The sequence below is a fragment of the Chiloscyllium punctatum genome, chromosome 15 (genome assembly GCF_047496795.1).
Source record: "Chiloscyllium punctatum isolate Juve2018m chromosome 15, sChiPun1.3, whole genome shotgun sequence".
Classification (NCBI taxonomy): Eukaryota; Metazoa; Chordata; class Chondrichthyes; order Orectolobiformes; family Hemiscylliidae; genus Chiloscyllium; species Chiloscyllium punctatum.
In genome coordinates this window covers 72,553,422-72,575,885 of record NC_092753.1, presented here as the reverse complement: position 1 = coordinate 72,575,885, position 22,464 = coordinate 72,553,422, and the positions used below count along the sequence as shown (strand labels likewise).

General features: G+C 42.9%; 1 protein-coding gene across 1 annotated transcript in view; it reads right to left on the bottom strand.

Annotated features, from left to right (window-relative positions):
• Window positions 1-15,905, bottom strand: part of traf3ip2l (TRAF3 interacting protein 2-like) — a 69,071-nt gene extending 53,166 nt beyond the window's left edge. The window contains exon 1 of the mRNA XM_072585463.1: window positions 15,601-15,905. Within this exon, the coding sequence (XP_072441564.1) occupies window positions 15,601-15,608 (8 nt within the window). The 5' untranslated portion in view covers window positions 15,609-15,905. The remainder of the gene's footprint in view (window positions 1-15,600) is intronic.
• Between the last annotated feature and the right edge of the window lie 6,559 nt (window positions 15,906-22,464).

Below are 22,464 nucleotides of genomic sequence, written 5' to 3'. Positions count from 1 at the left end.
AAAGACAAAAGTGAGAAAAAAGTGTCTCTCAGGTGCCAATGGACATGTCTGGACTTTATTTGATAGTGGGGAAGATTCCATCAGAAATTAAGACTGTGTGCTCCTCAACCCCCCTACAGCACTTTTACCTCCAAACTGAATCACCTCCACCCTACCATCAGTCCCAGACATCTCCCCTCCCCCCCGCCCCCCCCACCCACCAACAGAGCTCTGCCACGGCCCCCATTAACTTTTCCCCACAATCCTCCCTCATGGCCTTAGACGTTCAATCCAGTGATGCTATTACCCCAATCACATACACTGGCCCCATCTGTGGCCAGACTCGCAGTTGTTCTAATCGCGGTAAATCAAAGCAGATTTCTATGCCTAATACCCTCCATGGAAACCAGAGCAGTTCCCAAAAGCCTTTACAAAACACATATTTGACTGGGTGTCTGAATCGGACTCCAACGCTGATTCCTCCGTGAATGTTAATGCTATGACTAATCGCCCTGAGAGTAGGTCCCGCCGCTCAGAACCCCAACTTCACCAACAGTTTCCACTGCGCCAAGTACCCAATCCAGACCCCAACGCCATTGCTCAAAGTCGCACAATCCCCATCATTACCCCATGGAAACCACAGGAAAAGGTGGATGATTATGAACGGTGCCCCAGACAAAAAAGGCCCAACCTGAAGATTTTATTGAACATACCATGAGTACTATCTAAATCGACCAAGCCACACCCTAGGACCTTTTTAGGGTCTGTTGCATGATGCTTGCCTCTGGTAAACATAAAAAATAGCAAGAGGTTTTGGGCAACCATTTGACTTGGGAGGCCTTTGCTGCTGCCATCCCAGGAGAAAACGATCAGACAATTTCAATCAGAACCACCCCATACTGCACCCTTCAAACACCCATTGACTTTACTAACATTATAAACTGTAAACCTAAGAAAGATGAAGACAGTCCGTACTTTTAGGACAGGTTCTGTTCCACTTATGCCACCTATGCTGGCAATACTTCCGTTCATGCAGGTAAGTAATCTAATCTAACATTTCCACCCAGTTCAATGGACTCTTAATGCAGTGTCTCCCTGATGAAATACCTAAATCCATCCGTACTCATGGCCTAGATTGGTCAGATAAGAATAGGCACGGTGGCTCAGTGGTTAGTACTGCTGCCTCACAGCATCAAGGACCCGGGTTCGATTCCAGCCTCGGGCGACAGTCTGTGTGAAGTTTGCACATTCTCCCTGTGTCTGAGTGGGTTTCCTCCGGGTGCTCTGGTTTCCTTCCCATGTCCAAAGATGTGCAGGTCAGGTGAAATGGCCACGCTAAATTTCCCAGATTGTTCGGTGCATTAGTCAGAGGGAAATGGCCCTGGATGGGTTACTCTTCGGAGAGTTGCTGTGGGCTTGTTGGGCTGAAGGGCCTGTGTCCACACTGTATGGAATCTAATCTAATCTACTCCTGGTTAAGCTCATCCTGAAGAAGGGCTTATGCCCGAAACATCGATTCTCCTGCTCCTTGGATGCTGCCTGACCTGCTGCGCTTTTCCAGCAACACAATTTTCAGCTCTGATCTCCAGCATCTGCAGTCCTCACTTTCTCCTTGTTAAGGTCATGCCATGGAACCTTCCATCACCATCAGCCTTCCACTGACGCCACCTCCTCCCCATTGCCCGAGGTCTGGGCGATATCCAAGACAGACACTGGGTTAACCTTGGTCGATCCTATCATTATCTGTCTACAGGACAATATCACGCCACCACCTGTCTTGCAGTATCCCCTTAAAAAGGAAGTCGTAGATGGTCTCCGCCCCCTGATTAAGTCTCTCTGGCAAAAGCGTGTCCTTGTCCCTTACCTTTCACCTTTTAACACCCCGATCCTCAGCGTTCCCAAGCCGGAAAGACCTGACTGACAATTAGTTCAGGACCTTCGGTCCGTGAACGATATTATTGCACCCCTCCATGCTACTGTCTCTAACCCTGCCACCATCTTGGGGCAGGTTCCCACTGCGGCAGCTGTTTCACCATCATTGATTTACAGCATGCCTTTTTCTCTATCCCTCTACATGAAGAGTCACAGTATCTCTTCCCCTTCACATTTGATGACAGACAGTATACAGGTACCCATTTATCATAAGGTTTCATCCACTCCCTCACTATTTTCTCTCAAACTCTCTGTGGTCAACTCCAAGACTTGGAAATCCCTATGGGTTCAGTCCTGGTCCAACACAGTGTTGATGGTTTACTCTTAGCAAGTAACTCTGGTGAAGACAATAATGTTGACATGAACTTCCTTTTGAATGCGGATCATTCCCAAGGCTATGTCATCCCACCCAGTAAGGTTAAACGCAATCAAACAACCAGAAATCAAGTTTTTGGGCATTCTGCCAAGTGCTCAGTATAGATCTCTTACCCCAGACAGGGTGCACCCTATCAACCTAACTTCTAACGTACAAACAGATGTGGAAATTTCTTGATTTAATTAATTTCTGCAGACAACGGATCCCAAATGCCTCTTGCCTTACGAGAATCCTGAGCCCACTGGTCTCCCCCAACGTGGCCTCACGTTTCACTTTCAATTCTGAACAGTTGAATGCATTTGAGTCCTTGAAGGCCGCCCTTTCTTCCCGCCAGTGCTGGGACGACCTTTATATGACCAACCCTTTTACCTCTCGGTGTCTATTGTGGATGGCTGCACATCCGCCGTCCTGGCGCAGACCTATGGCGGCAGCAAGCAACCCACGCCCTTTTTTTTTGGCCCTACCCAACCCTGTTGCTCTCGGGTTCCACCCTCCCCGTACCCAGATTTGCTTGCTATTTACCTTATGGTCACCGCTGCAGTGAACATGACCCTCCAGCAGACTGTCACTGCGTACTCTTCCACAGCCCTTCTGAGGACTCACCAGAAACAGCATCTGACACAGGTGCGTCTTAGCGAATATGAGACAGCCCTACTCCACAACCCTCCTTTTCACTTTCACCTACTGCACAACCATTAATCCTGCTACTTTCATTACCCATCCTCCTGAAGAGCTCTCCTCATTCAATGTCCAGAATGAAATTGCTTCTTGACCAGTCCTCATCAAGATTTAACCAATGAGCCCCTGGCCACCCCCCGATCTTACAATTTACGTTGACAGCTCTGCTTCAGTTTCTATGGATGGCAGAGGCCTCTTTGGTTATGCTGTTGTCTCTGACTCAGATTATAGAGTTGGTGACATTGTATCCTGCTGTCTCTGCACAGAAAGTGGAACTTTTTGCCTTTACATGCGCCTGCATTTGGGCTACGGACAAAGCTGCCTATCTTTATATTGATTCTCATTATGCCTTCAATGCCGCTCACGACTTTGGGACTCTGTGGGCTCCGAGATGGTTCCACACTCCCGCAGGCACCCCCATTTCCAACATAGTATACACTGAAAGCCTCTTACACGCCATCCTTCTCCCCACCGAGCCATCATCAAATGTGTGGGGCACCTTCACAATGGTACTGCTGTTACCAACGGGAACACGAGGGCCGACTTGGCAGCCAAGCAGACCGCAGCCTCACAATCCTGAGTAGTAGACATGGGTGCACATGCTATGCCAGTTCTCCAAGCCAAAGAATGTCTAGACATGTCGACTATTTTACAATTTCAGGGGGAAGACCCTGCTTCAGAAAAGGATATGCGGCAGAAACAGAGGTCTCTGGCATACCCTGGCTGGACAAACATGCACCCCAGAGACCCATCTACCTTTACTCATTGACAATTTACACACAGACACTCACTTGGGAAGGGAGGGAATGTGCATTTTCTTATTTCGAACAGGGTGGATCCCACACCTAAATAAGGCAGCTGAACAAAGGGCCAGGCATTGTCTTATATGCCAAGAAGTTAATCCAAAGAAACTGATTCAATGTACCAAAGGAAGAACTCCAATTCCAAGTGGCCCCTTCGACACTTTACAATTGGGCTTCATAGAATTACAAGTACAATGGTATAAATATTGCCTTGTTATAACAGATACATTCAGCAAATGGATAGAAGCTTTTCCAACAACCAATAACAAAGCATCTACAGTGACCCAAATTCTCCTAAAAGTAACAACCCCCCCCCACCCCCACTTTGGCATACCTCGAACACCATCATCTAATAATGGACCGCATTTTATTGGAAATATTAACCAAGTAACTGTGTACCATCCTCAACACTGACCAGCAGTTCCATTGCACATATCATCCAAAGGCAGTGGGAATAGTGAAACGTGCGGATAGAATAAGGACAAACTTACTAAACTCATTCTAGAAACAGGACTGAATTGGCTAAAGGTCCTGCCCTCACCAGATCCCACCACCCCAGATTGATCTGCAAGTAATGGGAGATGAAATGTAGCATTACTTCAAACAAGTAACGATGTCTCTCAAGTCTCTCCACTTTCACATAAGGGAAACCACCAAACCACTCCTTCCCCACCCCCCTGGATCGTGATGGTGACTGGGAAGGAATAGGGACTGGCGAGTGAGGCCCAATAAGAGACTGGGAAAGGCTGAAGCTGGGACCCCCCCTTAGAAAGGATCATTCCAGGTGTTGCTCTAAACCCCCACTGCAGTGACAGTCAAAGGAAGAGATCGCTGGAATTCACCTTAAGTGACTGTAAACAGTGGATGACCGACCAGGGAAGGAGGAGGAAAAGGACTAAGAAGGACTAATAAAAACTTTAATCTGTCCTTCTGTATTGCCTGCTTTGCTACTGATACACCGCGTGCCTCTAAACTTGCCTCCTGTGAGGCGATGGGATTGGGTTGTCAAGGGAGATTAGCATTATGATAGGCTTAGCAGGGATATGTCTACTTCTCTTTAACCAGGGTACCGAAGGGAGGGTCAAGATTTGCAGGCTGGGTAGATGTAACTGAGTCCATCATTTATGCAGGGGAGATGTTCTAACGTGTTCCAATAAGCAAGGGAACCCGTTTGGGATATGCAATGTTACTAAAATTGATTACTGTAATGGATTGCTTGCCCAAACAGATCGCAAGTTGATCCTGGACCAAAGGAGTCTGTGGCAACTCGTGTTTGTATTGGGGCTGCAAGTTTGAATTTATCTGCAGGAGTGACCCCCTGGAAGGGAGAGACCATCACCTATTGTATGACGGTAGGTGCTATAGGGAGGCTCTGGAAAATAACCCCTCCCTGCAAAAAATATCCCCCCCCACCAATATCCATGACTCAGTCCCACAGAGTCCTCCCCAATAAACAACAACCAGTATTGATCATTCAGGAATACGCGGCCAGCAATTATTTCTATTAGGTCTACAACGGCTGTACAGTGACGGCATCATTGCCTGTTTCCATTGGCCATTCTCCCTTCTCCATTTTCCTTCAGTGGGACTGTAGCCTAAACTACCAGTGCGCTCTGGTCAGTAATAGTTTGCCACGGTCCTGAAGAATAACTCTTCAGTATAAACCTGCACAGGCCCCCATGGCAGGCTGCCTGTATCTTCCCCAGCCTTTTAACCACATGGACGGAGATTGGCTGAAGGGGGAAGGCAAAAAGAGGGAAATTCCCTAGTAACCACCGGGGATACAAAAGATGCTTCGCTGGTCATGGGTGGGAATGTTCAGAAGTGTTCATTTGCGATGAGAAAACCTCTTGCCTTTACCGCTCCTGCCACCGTCATAAGTGCGGGCCTACCCAGGACATGTGAGGTGCTAACTGCCATTGTGACACATCCAATGGTGTTCCCTTCAAAAAAGAGGAAAACAGCTCCTATGTGGTAAAGTCAATCGTACCCACCTCACCGTGGATGCCAGTGTTATTGTCCTTGCTCAAAACAGAGGAGGAGTTAAGGAGGTCTCGTGTCCCTCTAGCGCCACATTTGCCCGGATTAATCATAATTACTTTCACAATTAACACTGTTGATAACCCTTTTTACAGGCCCAGGCGAATACTACTTCTTTAACAGTACAGCCACAAACTTCCTAGAGCTCCCTTACCCTCACTCAGTGGCCCTTGGCACCCTACTTCGCAGAACAGTACCCTTTCTTAGGCATTGTGGGCCAGCACGCGGCCGCCAGAAGCATGATGTCTCCGAGGAGTTTTGCGCTGCCGGCAGACCTTCCCACCCTTACTGCCCGACAGACAGCTGGTTACCGTGCAGCAGGCTTTTTCTCCCTTGGGGTTTCTGGGGCCAACATGGCTGCCCATAACCGTAACTATCTTGAATGCAGACTGACCATGCTGGGCAACGCTACCCGTGGAGCGCTCAAGGTCATCACCCAGAACCTGAACCAACCCAGACCTTTCTCCATGCAAAATTCACTATACATTGGATCACCTCCTCACCAGTCAAGATGGTATTTGCCTTATAGTACAGGACAAATGCATCATGGATCTGGACAACGTCACAGCTAATGTCAGCCACTATATTCACAAGATAGATGAACAATTAGGGTCTATAAAAGAGGGGAAACTGGGGGCTCAGAGGATAGAAGGACTGGTTAGTCAACATGGCTATTTACACAGGGGTGATTATAATAGATATCTTCCTGGGAATAGCTATTCTTACATTGAATGATAGACTCCATGCAGGGAATATTTCCAACAGGACAGGTTTTGGTGATCCGATACCTGGCTATTGAGGAATCAAGTGACAACAGCAATGAGGACGGCCTCTATGCCATTGGTTATCATGAAATGATAAAAAGGAGGGAATGAGAAAGTATATAAAGTAAGAGCAGGTGGGGAAAGAGTTCAGTTTTGGGTTGTGTGAGACAAAGGCTCAGCTAGCATGACTTGGATCAGAGGTTCTGGAGGCGAGGGTAGTGGGTTAATGAGATGAAAATGCATTCATTATGAAAAGCCAATTAACAAGGTGAAAATAATTCATTATGTGAAGCCAGTTAACAAGGTTAAGAACATTCATCGTATAACTATAGATAGTTTAATCTTTACTGTTGATGCTCACCGATTGTAACGGTCAGCCAATCATATAGATGTTGCCTTACTTGTATGCTACTCCCTTTAAGTGACTATATAATTCATTAAGAATCTGCTGTTTGAGAGAAGACCGAGAACTCATGTCTCTGTGCACATGGGCAATCGTTCTCTCTCCACAGGGCCCGGAATAAAAGGAAGGTAGAACCATACTGTGTCGCTGAGCGTTTGTTTCAACAGAGGTGGGAACAGGGCTAAACTCAGAACACCCTCAGGTCACTGTTGACCAGAAACTGATATGTACTATACATATAAATACCCTGGCAACAAGAGCAGGCCACAGGCTGTGAATATTGTATTGCATAATTCACCTCCCAGCTTTTCAAAGACTTCCCTATCCACAAGGCATAAGTCGGCAGAGTCATGAAATACTTCCCACTTGCTTTGAGGGGTGCAACGCTAGCAAAACTCAAGAAGCTTGACACCATCTTGGTCAAAGCAACACATTTGACTGGCACCACATCCACTCCTTCCACCACGGACAGTAACGCTAGTGTAGTGTATTGTCTACGAGATGCACTGCTGAAATTCACAAGGCTATTTTGACAGCATTTTCCAACCACACATGACTTTCATCTACTAGGACAAGGGCAGCAGATATATGGGAACACCACCACCTGCAAGTTCCCCTCCAAGCCACTCATGATCTGGACTTGGAAATATGTCTCCATTCCTTCAGTGTCGCTGGATCAAATCCTAGAATTCCCTCCTCAATGGCAGAGTGGGTCTATCCACATCTCACCACAATCTTCTTAAAAGATAATTGGGACAGGCAATAAAAATGGACGGCAAGAGAAGCCCACATACCTACAATACAGAAAAACAATTCTTGAGGTCATCCAAAACTCTATATGATCACCTAGAGCAACTGGCAACTGGCATCCAGGTGCCCCCCCAATGTGCTACCACTTTGACACATCACCTGCCCTGCAATCCTTAATTGCCTGTAAATATCATTATAGAAAGTAGTTCCTTAATCTTATTATATTTTTTACATCTTTTAAGAAACCTTACCACCAGTTGATATGTTATATTAAATCTTAATAGACTAGACCTTAGTTACTTACCAAACACTCACCAACTAACCTGATTCTTCTCCTATTACAGAACAAGGATAAATTCCTAGAGTCTGAAAGCTTTTAGGAAAAGCGCAAGCAACTGAAGATCGTTTTCCCTTTTTCCCCCCCAACTCCCTCACTTGCTCAGAGACTGAAATCTACATAGTTACAGAAGAAAGTTTTCACACAATGGTGTGTCAGTGGATTTCACTTCCATATAAAATCACCAGACGTACAAACTGGCTCAACACAAGATTTAGTTGGTTAATTGGATGGATGAAAAGAAATTGAAAAACATGGTCCCTAGTGTTAAACTGAATAAACTTCCTGCAAGCAAGAGTTTCTAAACACTGACATCACCAGGAAGAATGTTTACAATGTTTTACTTTATTTATAAAGCAATTAAATTCATGAAATTACAAAGGCACTACAGGTAACTGACCTTTAGTCAGTATAGTCAGTAGGTACAGTTGCTACTATACCTAAAAATTCAAAGCAGTTATTAACTCAATTCACTGATAATTCTGTCGCTTGAGGTATGGCTTAGCATCGACTTGTTTTTATAAACTATTAAAGACCATAGAATGGGTCACCTGAAAATGGTCAGCATTTCATACTATACGGACTACAATAAACAATTATAAATTTACAGATCATGGCCAAAGAATAGAGATTTCAAGGAGAGTGAATCAAAATTCTCTTCCCATTACTCTATTAAGTATGCAACTGTGGAACAGTTACAGCAGAATTCAATTGCACTTGCACTCAGTCAGTGTCAGCTTCACAGATGCATTACAGCACAGGAGGAGGGTAGTTGGGCTGCAAATCTCACAACCTTTACAAAGCACATGGATGAATATTTGAAGTATCCTAACATCCAAGGCTCTGGGATGAGTGCTGGGAGTGAGACTGGTGTAGATTTAGAGTAACTGTTTTGTCAGTGCAGACTCAATGGGCCAAAGGGCTTCTTCTGCACTTATTCCCCAGAAACTGTATGGACCATTGCAGTCTGATGTAACCCTGCAAGTTCAATTCCTTTAAATGTCTGTCCAATTTTCTTATGAAATCATTCATCTCCTCAGCATTCTCCAGGTCATTACATTCACTGCAGTAAAACCTACTTCCTCACCTTAAGACTGTAAAACATTAAGCAGAAGTGGGTCACTCAGCTCATAAAATCTGCTCCACCATTGAGATCATGGCTGATTGGATAATCCACAACTCCACTTTCCTGCCATTCCCTTCCTGAGAAAAAGTCTGTCAATTTCCACCTTGAATATACAAAATCACCCTCTGCAATAAAGAATTCCACAGATTCACAACTGTCTCAGGAGAAGAAATTTCTCCTCATCTGCCTTACATGTGTAAGATTATACATTCTGGTCCTAGACTCTCCTATAGAGGAAACCAGCCTTCTGCAACTACTCCGTTATGTAATTTACGAATCTTGTATGTTTCAATAAATGGTCATCTCTCATTCTCTCTATTCCAGTGAGTGCAGGTCTAATCTATTCAACCTCTCTTCAAAAAGATAGCTATTTCTGGGCTCTGTGGTGGCACAGTAGTAATGCCCCTACAACTGAGTCAGGACACCCAGGTTCAAATCTCTCCTGCGCCACAGCTTTGCAATAACCTCTCTGAAGAGCTTGATTACAAAATATCTAAGGACAGTCCCTCCACACCTAAATGAAGCTTCTTTGGATTGCCTCCAATGCCAGCATATATCTTTCCTGAAATGAGGAATCCAAAACTGTTCACAGTATTGCAGCTGTGATCTGACTAGCATCTTGTAGTTAAAGTATAACCTCATGCTTTTGCATTCCATCCCTTCCGAAATAAAAGGCCAGCATTCCACTTAAGAAAGTGAGGACTACAGATGCTGGATACTCAGTCAAAAAGTGTGGTGCTGGAAAAGCGTAGCAGATCAGGCAGCAACCAATGAGAAGGAGAGTTGATGTTTTGGGCATAAGTCCTTTATCAGGGATGTCAGCATTCCACTTGCCTTCCCTATTACCCATTGAACTCAGATGCTAGCTTTTTGTGATTCATTGGCAAGGACTTGCAAACCCTCCTGCTCTTTAGCTTTCTTCTGTCTTTTTATATTTAAATAATAATACTCAGTTCATTTATACTTCCTGTAAGTTATCAAAACTTCCCCCTCCCAACACCATATCCTCAGCCCAAAACCTTAAGTCTGTGTCAAGTTTTTGTACCATCAGCTAATCGGAACAGCTTTTGTCTGCTTTAACTTGACCAATTCAGAATCTTGTGGAATGCATTCAGATCTCATTACAACCTTCTTTGCTCAAAAGGAGACTTACACCAACCTAACTGTGTCACTAAAATCCTTCATCCCTGTAACAATTCAGCTAATACTCCAATGTAACCTCTGAAAAAGACACTGCTTAAAAATCATTACATTTTGCCATCTTTTAGTCATGTGATAACCAGATCATTAACAGGTTCAGAATAGTTTCCCTGCTTTGTATTCAATTCTCCTATTTAAAATATTTACATACAGGTCCCCCTGTCCCTACTCCCTTTTTTGAACAGTGCCATTTATTGCCTCTTCTTATCCCTTCAAAGTGACACATTTCAGTAGACCTTTAAAATTACCTCCTCCTACTTGTGATGTGGAGATGCCGGTGTTGGACTAGGGTGGACAGTCTGCCAATTCTGCTTCCATATGGTGCTACTGTAACAGATTTGTACTCCCTTTCTTGAACAAATATTAATATCTTGACTTTTTAATTCTAATTTTAGTTTATTTTTGCTGGCTAGATCAGTATGTGTTGCCCATCCCTAATTGCCCTTAAAAGTGGTGGCAAGCTATCTTCTTGAATAATGCAGCTCAAGGAGTGTTTGTTTTGACAATGATAGTGATAGGTACACCAAATGCTGTTAGGAAGTCCCAGGACTCTGACAAACAGTGACACACTTCCAAGTCAGAATGATGTATGGCTTGGTTGGAACAAGAGCACTTACATCAGTTGCACTTGCCTTTCCAGGTGAAAAACGTCTCACATTTGGAAGGCTTTGTTGAAAGAGAGTTGGCAAATTGCTGCTGTGCATCTTGTGGATGGTACATACTACTGTCACAATGGATCAGAAATGGAGGATATGCTAATCAAGTGGGCCTCTTGTGCTGGAGGTGGTGAGCTTCTAGAATGCCATTAGATATGCATTCATCCAAGCAACTGAAAAGCATTCCATTACACTCCCAATTTCTGCATTATAGTTGACAGATATGCATGGGGAGTCAGGAGATGCCTTACTTGCCACAGAATTCCCAATGTCTGACTAACTCTTGTAATCAGAGTATTTATGTGGCTGGTCCAGTTCAGATTCTGGTCAATGATAACCCACAGAATGTTAACAGCAGGAGACTGAATAATAGCAGCGCCATTAAATGTCAAGAAGAGATGGATAGATTCCTTTGTGTTGGAGATGTGTCGTGCAAAGACTCATCAGCCCAAATGCACAATTTGTTCAGGTCTTGCTGCCTGTGGACATGGTCAACTTCAGCAGATGTAAATTGTACTGAATAGAACATACAACATTACAGCACCGTACAGGCCCTTCGGCCCTCAATGCTGCACCGACCTGTGAAGCCAATCTTAAGCCCACCTAACCTATACAATTCCATTCTCGTCTATATGCCTATACAATGACAACTTGAAACGTCCTTAAAGTCGGCAAGTCTACTATTGTTGCAGGATAAAGTGAGGACTGCATATGCTGGAGATCAGAGCTGAAAAATGTGTTGCTGGAAAAGCGCAGCAGGTCAGGGCAGCATCCAAGGAGCAGGAGAATCGACATTTCAGGCATAAGCCTGAAGAAGGGCTTATGCCCGAAACGTCGATTCTCCTGCTCCTTGGATACTGCCTGACCTGCTGCACCTTTCCAGCAACACATTTTTCAACTACTATTGTTGCAGGCAGTGCATTCCATGCCCCTACTACTACTACTACTACTACTAAGTAAAGAAACTAGCTCTGATATCTGTCCTACATCTATCACCCCTGAATTTAATGCTAATGTCCACTCGTGCTAACCATTGCCACTCATGGAAAAAGGCTCTCACTGTCCACCCTATCAAACCCTCTGATTATCTTATGTGTCTCAATTAAGTCACCTCTCAACCTCTTCTAACAAAAACAGCGTCAGGTCCCTCAGCCTTTCCTCGTAAGATCATCCCTCCATACCAGACAACATCCTAGTAAATCTCCTCTGAACCCTTTCCAAAGCTTCCACATTCTTCCTATAACGCGGTGACCAGAACAGTACGCAATACTCCAAGTGAGGCCGCACCAGAGGTTTGTACAGCTGCAGCATGATGTCATGGCTCCGAAACTTGATCCCTCTACCAATAAAAGTTAACACACCATCTACCTTCTTAACAACCATATCAACCTAGGTGGCAACTTTCAAGGATCTAAGTATGTGGACACAGAGATCTCTCTACTCATCTATACTACCAAGAATCTTACCATTAGCCCAATACTCTTTATTCCTGTTACTTTTTTCAAAGTGAATCACCTCACACTTTTCCGCATTAAACTCTATTTGCCACCTCTCCACCCAGTTCTGCAGCTTATCCATGTCCCTCTGTAACCTACAACATCCTTCATCACTATTCACAACTCTATTGATCTTAGCGTCATCCACAAATTTTCTAACCCATCCTTCTATGCCCTCATCCAGGTCATTTATAAAAATGACAAAGAGCAATGGCCCCAAACAGATTCCTGCAGTACACCACTAGTAACTGAACTCCAGAGTGAATATTTCCCATCAACCGCCACCCTGTCTTCTTTCAGGGACCAATTTCTACTCCAAACCACTAAATCACCCTTAATCCCATGCCTCCGTATTTTGTGCAATCGCCTACCATGAGGAACCTTATCAAAACATCTTACTGAAATCCATATACAACACATCAACCGCTTTACCCTCATCCACCTGTTTGGTCACCTTCTGAATGGTCCGAAAATAATACTGTTCCTAACATAATTGTTTCATCCAAGCTGACAGTGTGCCTCTTAGTCCAATTAGTCAGTCGCCATTTTGTTAACTAGCATTTCATGCTGGACTTTGTCAAAGCTTTCTTAAAATCAAATGAGTCAAAAGTAGAAAGTCGGGATTGAGTTTTCATCCTTGCCACGTGAGGCACTCTGCCCAGTCATACTAACCAGAAATATCTGCTGTTTGGAAATTAGCAGTCTCTTGCACAAGTATTAAAAGCTTGAATTTCAGCAGTTCAGCCCCCATAAGAGAAGTCTCATGCCATTGTGCCTACTTTTGGGAAAGATCCACGTTCAATGCCACATGCTCTAGACATGTATCATAACATGTCTGAACAGATCGATTAAAAACATCTTAGGGTTCTCATGCATCCCATCTGAGCCAGGAAGGCTCCAGAGGTGTGTAATAACATCTCAGAGCAAGTTGATGAGAAAACAAAAACAAACAACTGCCATAAAACTTATAACAAAGATTCAGCCCTTTAAAAATAATTAGAGAGCAGTGAATTAGCTTGACTGCCACATTCTCTTATTTTAAAAAAGGGTTACACTTGCTCCTTGCAGGTTAAGTTGGCAAATTGTTGCTTTTTATCAAGGTGACTTCCAAATGCTAATAAGACAGTGGTAAGAGCTAGACCAAGACACAGGAGCAGTAGGGGGACATTCGGCCCATCAAGTCTGCTCCACCATTCAATTAAATCGGGGCTGATCTGATAATCCTTATTTTCACTTTCCTGCCTTTTCCCATAACCCTTCATTCCTGTACTCAGTAAGAATCTGTCTGTCTTAGCCTTGAACATAGTTAGTGACCCAGTCTCAGCAGCTCTCTGTTGTAAAGAATTCCACAGATTCACAACCAGGAGACAGATTTTTAAAAAAAAGGTACGAGAGGCTTTTTTTTTAAAAAAAAAGCAGAGTTTCGTTCACAGATGAACCTCCAGAGGGCACAGAGGATGTGGACACAATTATAAAAGACATTTGTATAACTCCATGAATGGGAAAGGTTTGGAGGGATATGAGTCAGGAGCAGGCAGGTAGGACCAGTTTTGTTTGGGATTATGTTTGGTATAGACTAGTTGGACCGAAGGGCCTGTTTCACTGTTGAATGAATTTATGAGAAATTCCTCATCAGGCACGTCTTAAATGTGCAACCCTTTATTGAGTTTATACCCCCTGATCCTAGACTCTTCCAGAATGGGGTAACAACTTTTTCTGCATCTATCCTATCAAGCTAACAATCCTGTATGTTTCAGATGGCCACCTTTCATTGTTCTTCATTGTTGTGGTCCTGTTCACCGAGCTGGGCATTTGTGTTGCAGATGTTTCGTTCCCCCGTCTAGGTGACATCCTCAGTGCTTGGGAGCCTCCTGTGAAGCGCTTCTGTGATCTTTCCTCCAGTATTTATAGTGATATAAATACCGGAGGAAAATCACAGAAGCGCTTCACAGGAGACTCCCAAGCACTGAGGATGTCACCTAGACGGGGGAACGAAACATCTGCAACACAAATGCCCAGCTCGGTGAACAGGACCACAACAACGAGCACCCAAGCTACAAATCTGCTCCCAAACTTTGAATTGTTCTTCATTCTAATGAGTTCACAGAAATCTAATTCCCACAACACTGTTAATAGGTTTAAAGCACTAAATTTAAAAAAGGGCTGACATGTTGGCCAAGCCCACAAATCCCATTTTTATAATATCTAAGATTTACAATTCAGCATATGTAAATTCCTACCAAGATGACGAAACTTTTATACAATATTTAAACACTTCAATTTTCCCTTACGTTGTGTTTTAGAATCGTTTTAACTGAACTTTGAGTCTTTAAAGATGTTCACAATAAAAACAAATTTGACAGCTTTGCTCAAGAATCGTCTATAATTTCTTAATCATTGTCGACATATTAAAGTATGCGCTTTTCATGAATTCATGAAGTTTTTCCACTCACATTCCACTCAGTATTCTTTGCTCTATCTCACGTAAGAAAATAATCCCTTAACAACAAGTTAGAACATCACTTGTCCAATGCAGTAACTAAACGTTTAGGGAAAGGTAACGAGCCTGGAGAGAAAAAAAGGGTGGCAGATAGCCAACTAACAATCAGGAAGTGCCCGAGAGAGACAGAGAAGAGAAAATTTGGCCGAATTCGAGCTAGTTTAGGAACAAGGCTCAAATTACAATATTCAAATTGCAGAAAGCAGCGAGAGTTTTCCTTAAAATCAATTCACTTCATGTCATTTCGAACAGGTTAGTTTACCAATTATGCCGAGGAAGGTATTAAACTCGCATTTAAAGAAAACTCTTAAGACTTTCTATTCACCTTTAAGAATATCCAACTTCAACACTAACTCCAAAGTGGGTGCCTAAAGTCTCTCAACAACCTCTCATATTACGTAAAATTTGGAACATGACTGGCAAAGATTCCGATTTTGTTTCACAGCCGAAGCAGACATGGGCGGACAGAAAGTTACTTTATGGTACTGAAAGAAAGATACAATATGTCCGAACTCAAAACAGAAAGTAAACTAAGAGGATAAAAGCCACTTGCAGTTTACCTCAACATCCTTATGCCTATAATCGAGGATTTTCACATGAGGCAAAAGGTTTCCAGCAACTAACACAAAAGCGAACCGCAGGGACTATTTTCACGCAGTAATTAATCTTCGACGCATGTCTTTACAGGTACAGGAACAACATCGATGTCAGCGAACGAGAGCTTCTCGAGGGAAGGGAAGGGGAGGTTCCTTACTCAACTTGAATATATTCTAAACACTTCCAGTCGGAACCAAAACCCTTCTACATTACAGTCTCATTAAAGTCAGATAGCTTTTGTTTATTACCAAATAACCAGCTATAGAATACTCTCACCCATAGACCTTAACAAAGCCAAGACCAAGCCCCAAGTCTGACTTCCGTCCAGGTGCGAGAATTTCACGTGATAACAAACACGTAAATACCAATATTAACATTGATCTTAAAGCATTTTTTTTAACAAATGCAGATTTTGTTGGAGAAACTCGGCAGATTTGGCAGCATGTGTAGATAGAAAGCAGAGTCGATGTTTCAAGTCCAGTGACGCTTTATTTTAAAATTTACTTATAACCCTGCTCATGGACACAACGTGTAATGCTCCACAGTGCCACTGCTTAGGAGGACTTTAGTACTTAATGAGCTTCGAAGAGACTATTGCAACTACATTTGTGTCTTTTTTATCGAGTGCTTTTTTGTGCTTTTGCTCTTTTTAAAGGGCAGTTTTTGATGGCGTAATTTTTATGAACGGGGTTATCGACCTCCATGTCAACTTTATTCCCACCCACAGTTCTCCACTCAATTTGTCATCGGTCAGCCCCTCTATCAAAAATACTCACTCTGCTTAATTTGGATGTATAACTGAAGTTCTCTAGCCTTCCCCCAGCTTTTTTGAATTATTTTTTTTCCAATCTCGTCCTTTATATACATCCCCCGCCAACTTCTTTAGACATCATCTCGTTTTAATCATCTTTGGTGTTTCTCTTTATTGGACAAAGTTAAAAATCACACAACACCAGGTTATAGTCCAACAGATTTATTTGGAAGCACTAGCTTTTGGAGCACTGCTCCTTCAAGATTGGTTGTCCAGTACTTCGCGGGAGCAGAGAAACTACGCTATGTTCTTAGCAGCCTGTAACACATTATCAATGAGGATGAGCACCTCGCCAAGACCTTCCCCACGCCTCCACTTCGCGCTTTTAAACAACCGCCAAACCTTAAACAGACCATTGTTTGCAGCAAACTGCCCAGCCTCCAGGACAACATCAACCACAACATCATACAACCCTGTCCTGGCAACCACTGCAAGACATGGATACTACTATTACATGTGTAATAGTACCCACCATGTATGCAGCAGTTGCTCATGTGATTTGGCCAACATTGTCTATCTGAAAAGCTGCAGGCAAGGATGCCCCAAGGCATGGTACATTGACGTAGACAAAGCAGATGCTATGACAACAGATGAATGGACATTGCGCAACGATGGCCAGACAGGGATGTTCCCTCCAAGCCAGAGGGAACTTCAGCAGTCAGGGGCATTTGGCCTCAGATCTTATGGTGGCCATCTTCCAAGGTGGATTTTGGGATACGCAATAATGCAGAGTGGCCGAGCAGAGGCTGATAGCCAAGTTCGGTACCCATGAGGGTGGCCTTAACTGGGACGTTGCTTTCATGTCACGCTACAGGTGACCCCACCATACTACATGCTCTCATACACATACTGACACACATGCACACATACACACACACTCTTTCATGCACACACACTCACACAGACGCCCCACAGAGTCTCCACCATCCACCTCTCACAGGCTTAAAGTCCAACACACTCACGGACACACTCTACCAAGCATGTGCACACACACTCTCTTTCCCTCACATGCATGCACACACATAAGTCAATGGTGTGAATTTGTATTTGCACATTCTGTTTTGTTGAAAAAGCGCACAATCTGCAAGCAGTCAATCCACGTAACATTTTATAACTTTCTACTTTGGAAATAGTCCCAGTCTGACTCAAGATTGGAATACAGACAGACCCTAACCTCAGACCTTCATGCATTGTCTGAGCTGAGTTGTCACTTTCTTTTATAAAACCTTAAGTTATCTTGGGAATGTGACTTGAAAGAAATTCTGGGATTTACACATTAATGAATTGATACAGCAACTCATTCTAAAAGATAAAAGAATTAACAGCAATCTAGGTGTGTTCAATATATCATATCAGTTGCATGACACTATGATCTTTTGCTATTAATTCTGTGTGTTATGATCCTGTCCCACTAGTTAACCGATGAAGGAGCAGCACTCAGAAAGCTAGTACTTCCAAATAAACCTGTCGGACTATAACCTGGTTGTGTGATTTTTAACTTTGTTCACCTCAGTCCAACACTAGCACCTCCAAATCATGGCTACCATTGACACCTCTTTATTGGAAATATTGGTGCTGATCAATCAACCATATCCTCCTCAGACTTTCCTTCAATCCACTCAGCATTTGGTCATTGGATAACAATTCAGCTGTATCATAAATTCACTAAGTCACAGTTCACTCAGCCTAACTCTTAACTGCTTCTTTTTATCTGTACATTTTTAAACAATTCCCTTTCCCTGTCTCTTTGAAATCTTTATGAATATTAAATTGTATTGCCTTTGCAACACTCATATCTAACCTTTAGTGTAATTAGATATTGGAAGGTTGTCCATACAGGCATTATAAAACAAAATGTGTACCAAGTCATATTAAAGAAGGACATTTTAATAAGTATGTATCTCTTGCCAACACACTTGAATTGTAGGTCAAAGCAGTTGAAGTCATCATTGTGAGCCCACCCACCACACTGGAGCTGGAAGTTAGAAATGAAAGTGTAGAAACATCGAAATAGGTAGATCGGTTATGCTAAATTGTGCTGTAGCATCCAGGGTTATGCAGGCTAGGTGGAATAGCCATGGGAAATGTAGGGTTACAGGAATAGAATGTGGGGGAGGTGGGGGATGGTTTATGGGGATAGGGTGGATGTCTGGACCCAGTGGGATGCTCTTCAGAGGGTTGGATGGGTCAAATGGCCTCTTACTGTGCAGATCCTATGAAGTATACTTGACATGATTATGGCTGATCTTCAACCTCTAAGTGACATTCCCACTCTTATCCACATCAATGCCTCTAGAAATCTTTTTCTTCCTTAAATATATTCAGTAAAGTGGTTTCCACAACCTTCCATGGTAGAGAATTCCACAGTTTCACCACCTGAGTGAAATCTTGAGATTTTGAGATCGCTTTCATTTCGAGAAGGTTTGTAGCTCAGGTTGAGGCTCTGGATGTAGGTTTGCTTACTGAGCTGGAAGGTCCCTTTTCATTCTTCTAACATATAGTGAATACAGTCAAACCAATATCGTGTCATAAAACAAACCTGTCATCCTAGAAATCAGTTTAGTGGACATTCACTGAACTCTGATTATGGCAAGTAATTTTTTTTCTTAGGAAAGGAGACCAAAACAGCACAAAATACTCCAGATGCGGTCTCAGCACAGACCTGTATAGCTACAGTAAGATATATTTACTCTTGTACTGAAATTTTCTTGGAATAAGGACCAACATACCATTTGCCGACATGTTTACCATACCCGAATGCTTATTTTGGGTGACTCATGAACAAGGACACACCTGATCAATATTTCCCAATCTATCACCTTTTTAATAATAGTCTGTCATTCTATTTCTCCTACCGAAGTGGACAATTACCTACATATTACTGCATCTGCTATTCATTTGTCACTATGACCTTGAAGCCTCTTTACATTTTCCTCACCACGCACTTTTTTGTGTCATCAGCAAACTTGAAAACATGATATTTGATTCAGTCATCCAAATGTATTGTCAATACCTGGGGCCCAAGCGCTGAGCTGCAGTATGCTGTCACTGCCTTACACTCCAAAAATTACTTGTTTATTTCTTGAGATGCATAAAAGTGGATAAATCCCCAGGACCTGATCAGGTATACCCTAGAACACTGTGGGAAGCTAGGGAAGTGTTTGCTGGGCCCCTTGCTGAGATACTTGTATCATCTGTAGTCACAGGTGAGGTGCCAGAAGACTGGAGGTTGGCTAACGTGGTGCCATTATTTAAGAAAGGTGGTAAGGAAAAGCCAGGGAACTATACACCAGTGAGCCTGACATGGGTGGTGGACAAGTTATTGGAGGGAACCTTGAAGGACAGGATGTACATGTATCTGGAAAGGCAAGGACTGATTAGGGATAGTCAACATGGATTTGTGTGTGGGAAATCATGTCTCACAAACTTGATTAAGTTTTTTCAAGAAGTAACAAAGTGGATTGGAAGATTCCCCATGGGAATTTGGTTAGCAAGGTTAGATCTCATGGAATACAGGGAGAACTAGCCATTTGGATACAGAACTGGCTCAAAGGTAGAAGACAGAGGGTGGTAGTGGAGGGTTGTTTTTTCAGTCTGGAGGCCTGTGACCAGTGGAGTGCCACAAGGATCAGTGCTGGGTCCATTACTTTTTGTTGTTTATATAAAATGATTTGGATGTGAGCATAAGAGGTAAAATTAGTAAGTTTGCAGATGACACCAAAATTGAAGGTGCAGTGGACAGCCAAGAAGGTGACCTCAGATTACAATGGGATCTTGATCAGATGGAAACATTGGGCTGAGGGGTGGCAGAAGGAGTTTAATTTAGATAAATGCAATGTGCTGCATTTTTGGAAAGCAAATCTTAGCAGGACTTATACACTTCATGGTAAGGTCCTGGAGAGTGTTGCTGAACAAACAGACCTTGGAGTGCAGGTTCATAGTTCCTTGAAAATAGAGTCGCAGGTAGATAGGATAGTGAGTAAGGCTTTTGGTATGCCTTCCTTTATTGGTCAGAGCATTGAGTATAGGAGTTGGGACGTCATGTTAAAGCTGTACAGGACATTGGTTAGGCCACTTTTGGAATATTGCCTGCAATTCTGGTCTCCTTCCTATCAGAAGGATGTTGTTAAACTTGAAAGGGTTCAAAAAAGATTTACAAGGATTTTGCCACGGTTGGAGGATTTGAGCTGTCGGAAGAGATTGAATAGGCCGAGGGCTGTCTTCCCTGGAGCATTGAAGGCTGAGGGGTGACCTTCTAGAGGTTTATAACATCATGATGGGCATGGATAGGATAAACAGACAAAGTCTTTTGCTGGGGTGGAGTAGTCCAGAACTAGAGGGCACAGGTTTAGGGTGAGAGGGCAAAGATATAAAAGAGACTTAAGGGGCAACATTTTCACACAGAGGGTGGTACATGTACAGAATGAGCTGCCAGAGGAAGTGGTGGAGTTTAGTACAATTGCAACATTTAAAAGGCATCTGGATGGGCATATGAATAGGAAGGGTTTGGAGGGATATGGGCCGGGTGCTGGCAGGTGGCACTAGATTGGGTTGATATATTTGGTTGACATGGACAAGTTGGACTGACGGATCTGTTTCTGTGCTATACATCTCTCTACGACTCTATTGGTGTTAAGCTAACTAATCTATCATTCACAGTTCTCCCCTCCTTTTTTTAAATGGTGGAATTTCCTTTTCCACACTCCTATTTGCAGGAATTACTCTAGAAATGTATTGAACTCAAGAGGATAATGACAAATTATTTCCTTGGCCAACTCCTTTGGTACCCTGGGCTGTAGATCATCGGTCCCATTCATTTCTCCAGCATTTTTATTTTAAACCAATATGAATTCTTCTTTCCAAATATATCCTCTGAAAATGCTGGGAAGTTCTTCTTGAAGTCAGGACTAAAGTAGTTATTTAATTGCTTTGCCATTTCCTTGTTCTCCATTATTAATCTATCAATTTCAGACTGTTAAGGGCTTACATTGGTTTGCCCTATGTTTTTTTCTTTTTACACACTTATGGAAGGTCTTGCATTCCATTGTTCTCTTTTTTGCACGATTCTCTCATACTCTATTTTTCCCTTCTTAATCAACTGCCTGGTCCTCCTTTGCTGAATTCTAAATTGCTCCCAGTCCTCAGGCTGCTATTTTTCTTTTCGAGAAAACGTAAATGTTTTCTCTTAGGATCTCATGCAAAAGCTCAGGTACAAAATCTGAATTTCTTTTATTAGCATGGTTGTACAGGAAGTTGATGAGGCTACTTTTGGAAGACTGTGTATGGTTCTGGTCACTCTGCTAATAAGGAAGATATTATTAAATTGGTGACGGTTCAGAAAAGACTTACAAGGATGTTGCCAGGACTGGAGGATTTAAGTTATAAGGGGAGTATAGGACGTTTTTCACTGAAGTGAAGAAGGTTGATGACTAACCTTATAGAGGTTTAGAAAATCATGAGGGGCATAGAAAAGGTAAATAGCAAAGGTGTTTTCTGAGTTCAAAACTAAAGGATATATTTTTAAGGTGAGAGCAGAAAGATTTAAGAGAGACGTGAGGAAGCACTAGATTTGCAAACGGTATTCCAGAACTTTAGGTATAGTTACAACATTCAAAATACGTTGGGAAGGTACATGAATAGGAAAGGCTTAGAGGGATATGGGCCAAATGCAGGCAAATAGGACTACTTTAGTTTGGGAAACTTGCGTGCCTTGAATGAGTTGGACCAAAGGGTCTGCTTCTATGCTGTATGACTCCACCTGTTGTGTCCTTTCAACCAGAAGGAATTCAGGTCATTCTGCTATAACGTGACAATTGTGTTCCTCTACAATCTTGTGCTATAGAAAATCGCACTATGGGAAACCTGCTATACCCATTTAGCAGAAAGTTCACATTTTGCAAACAATGTCCAAAATAAAGCCAATTCGTGTTGACAAAATGTGCATTATAGCAGAATGACCTATATATAACTGTTACAACATATGCATTCATTCCTTTAATATTAACCACTGCCTACT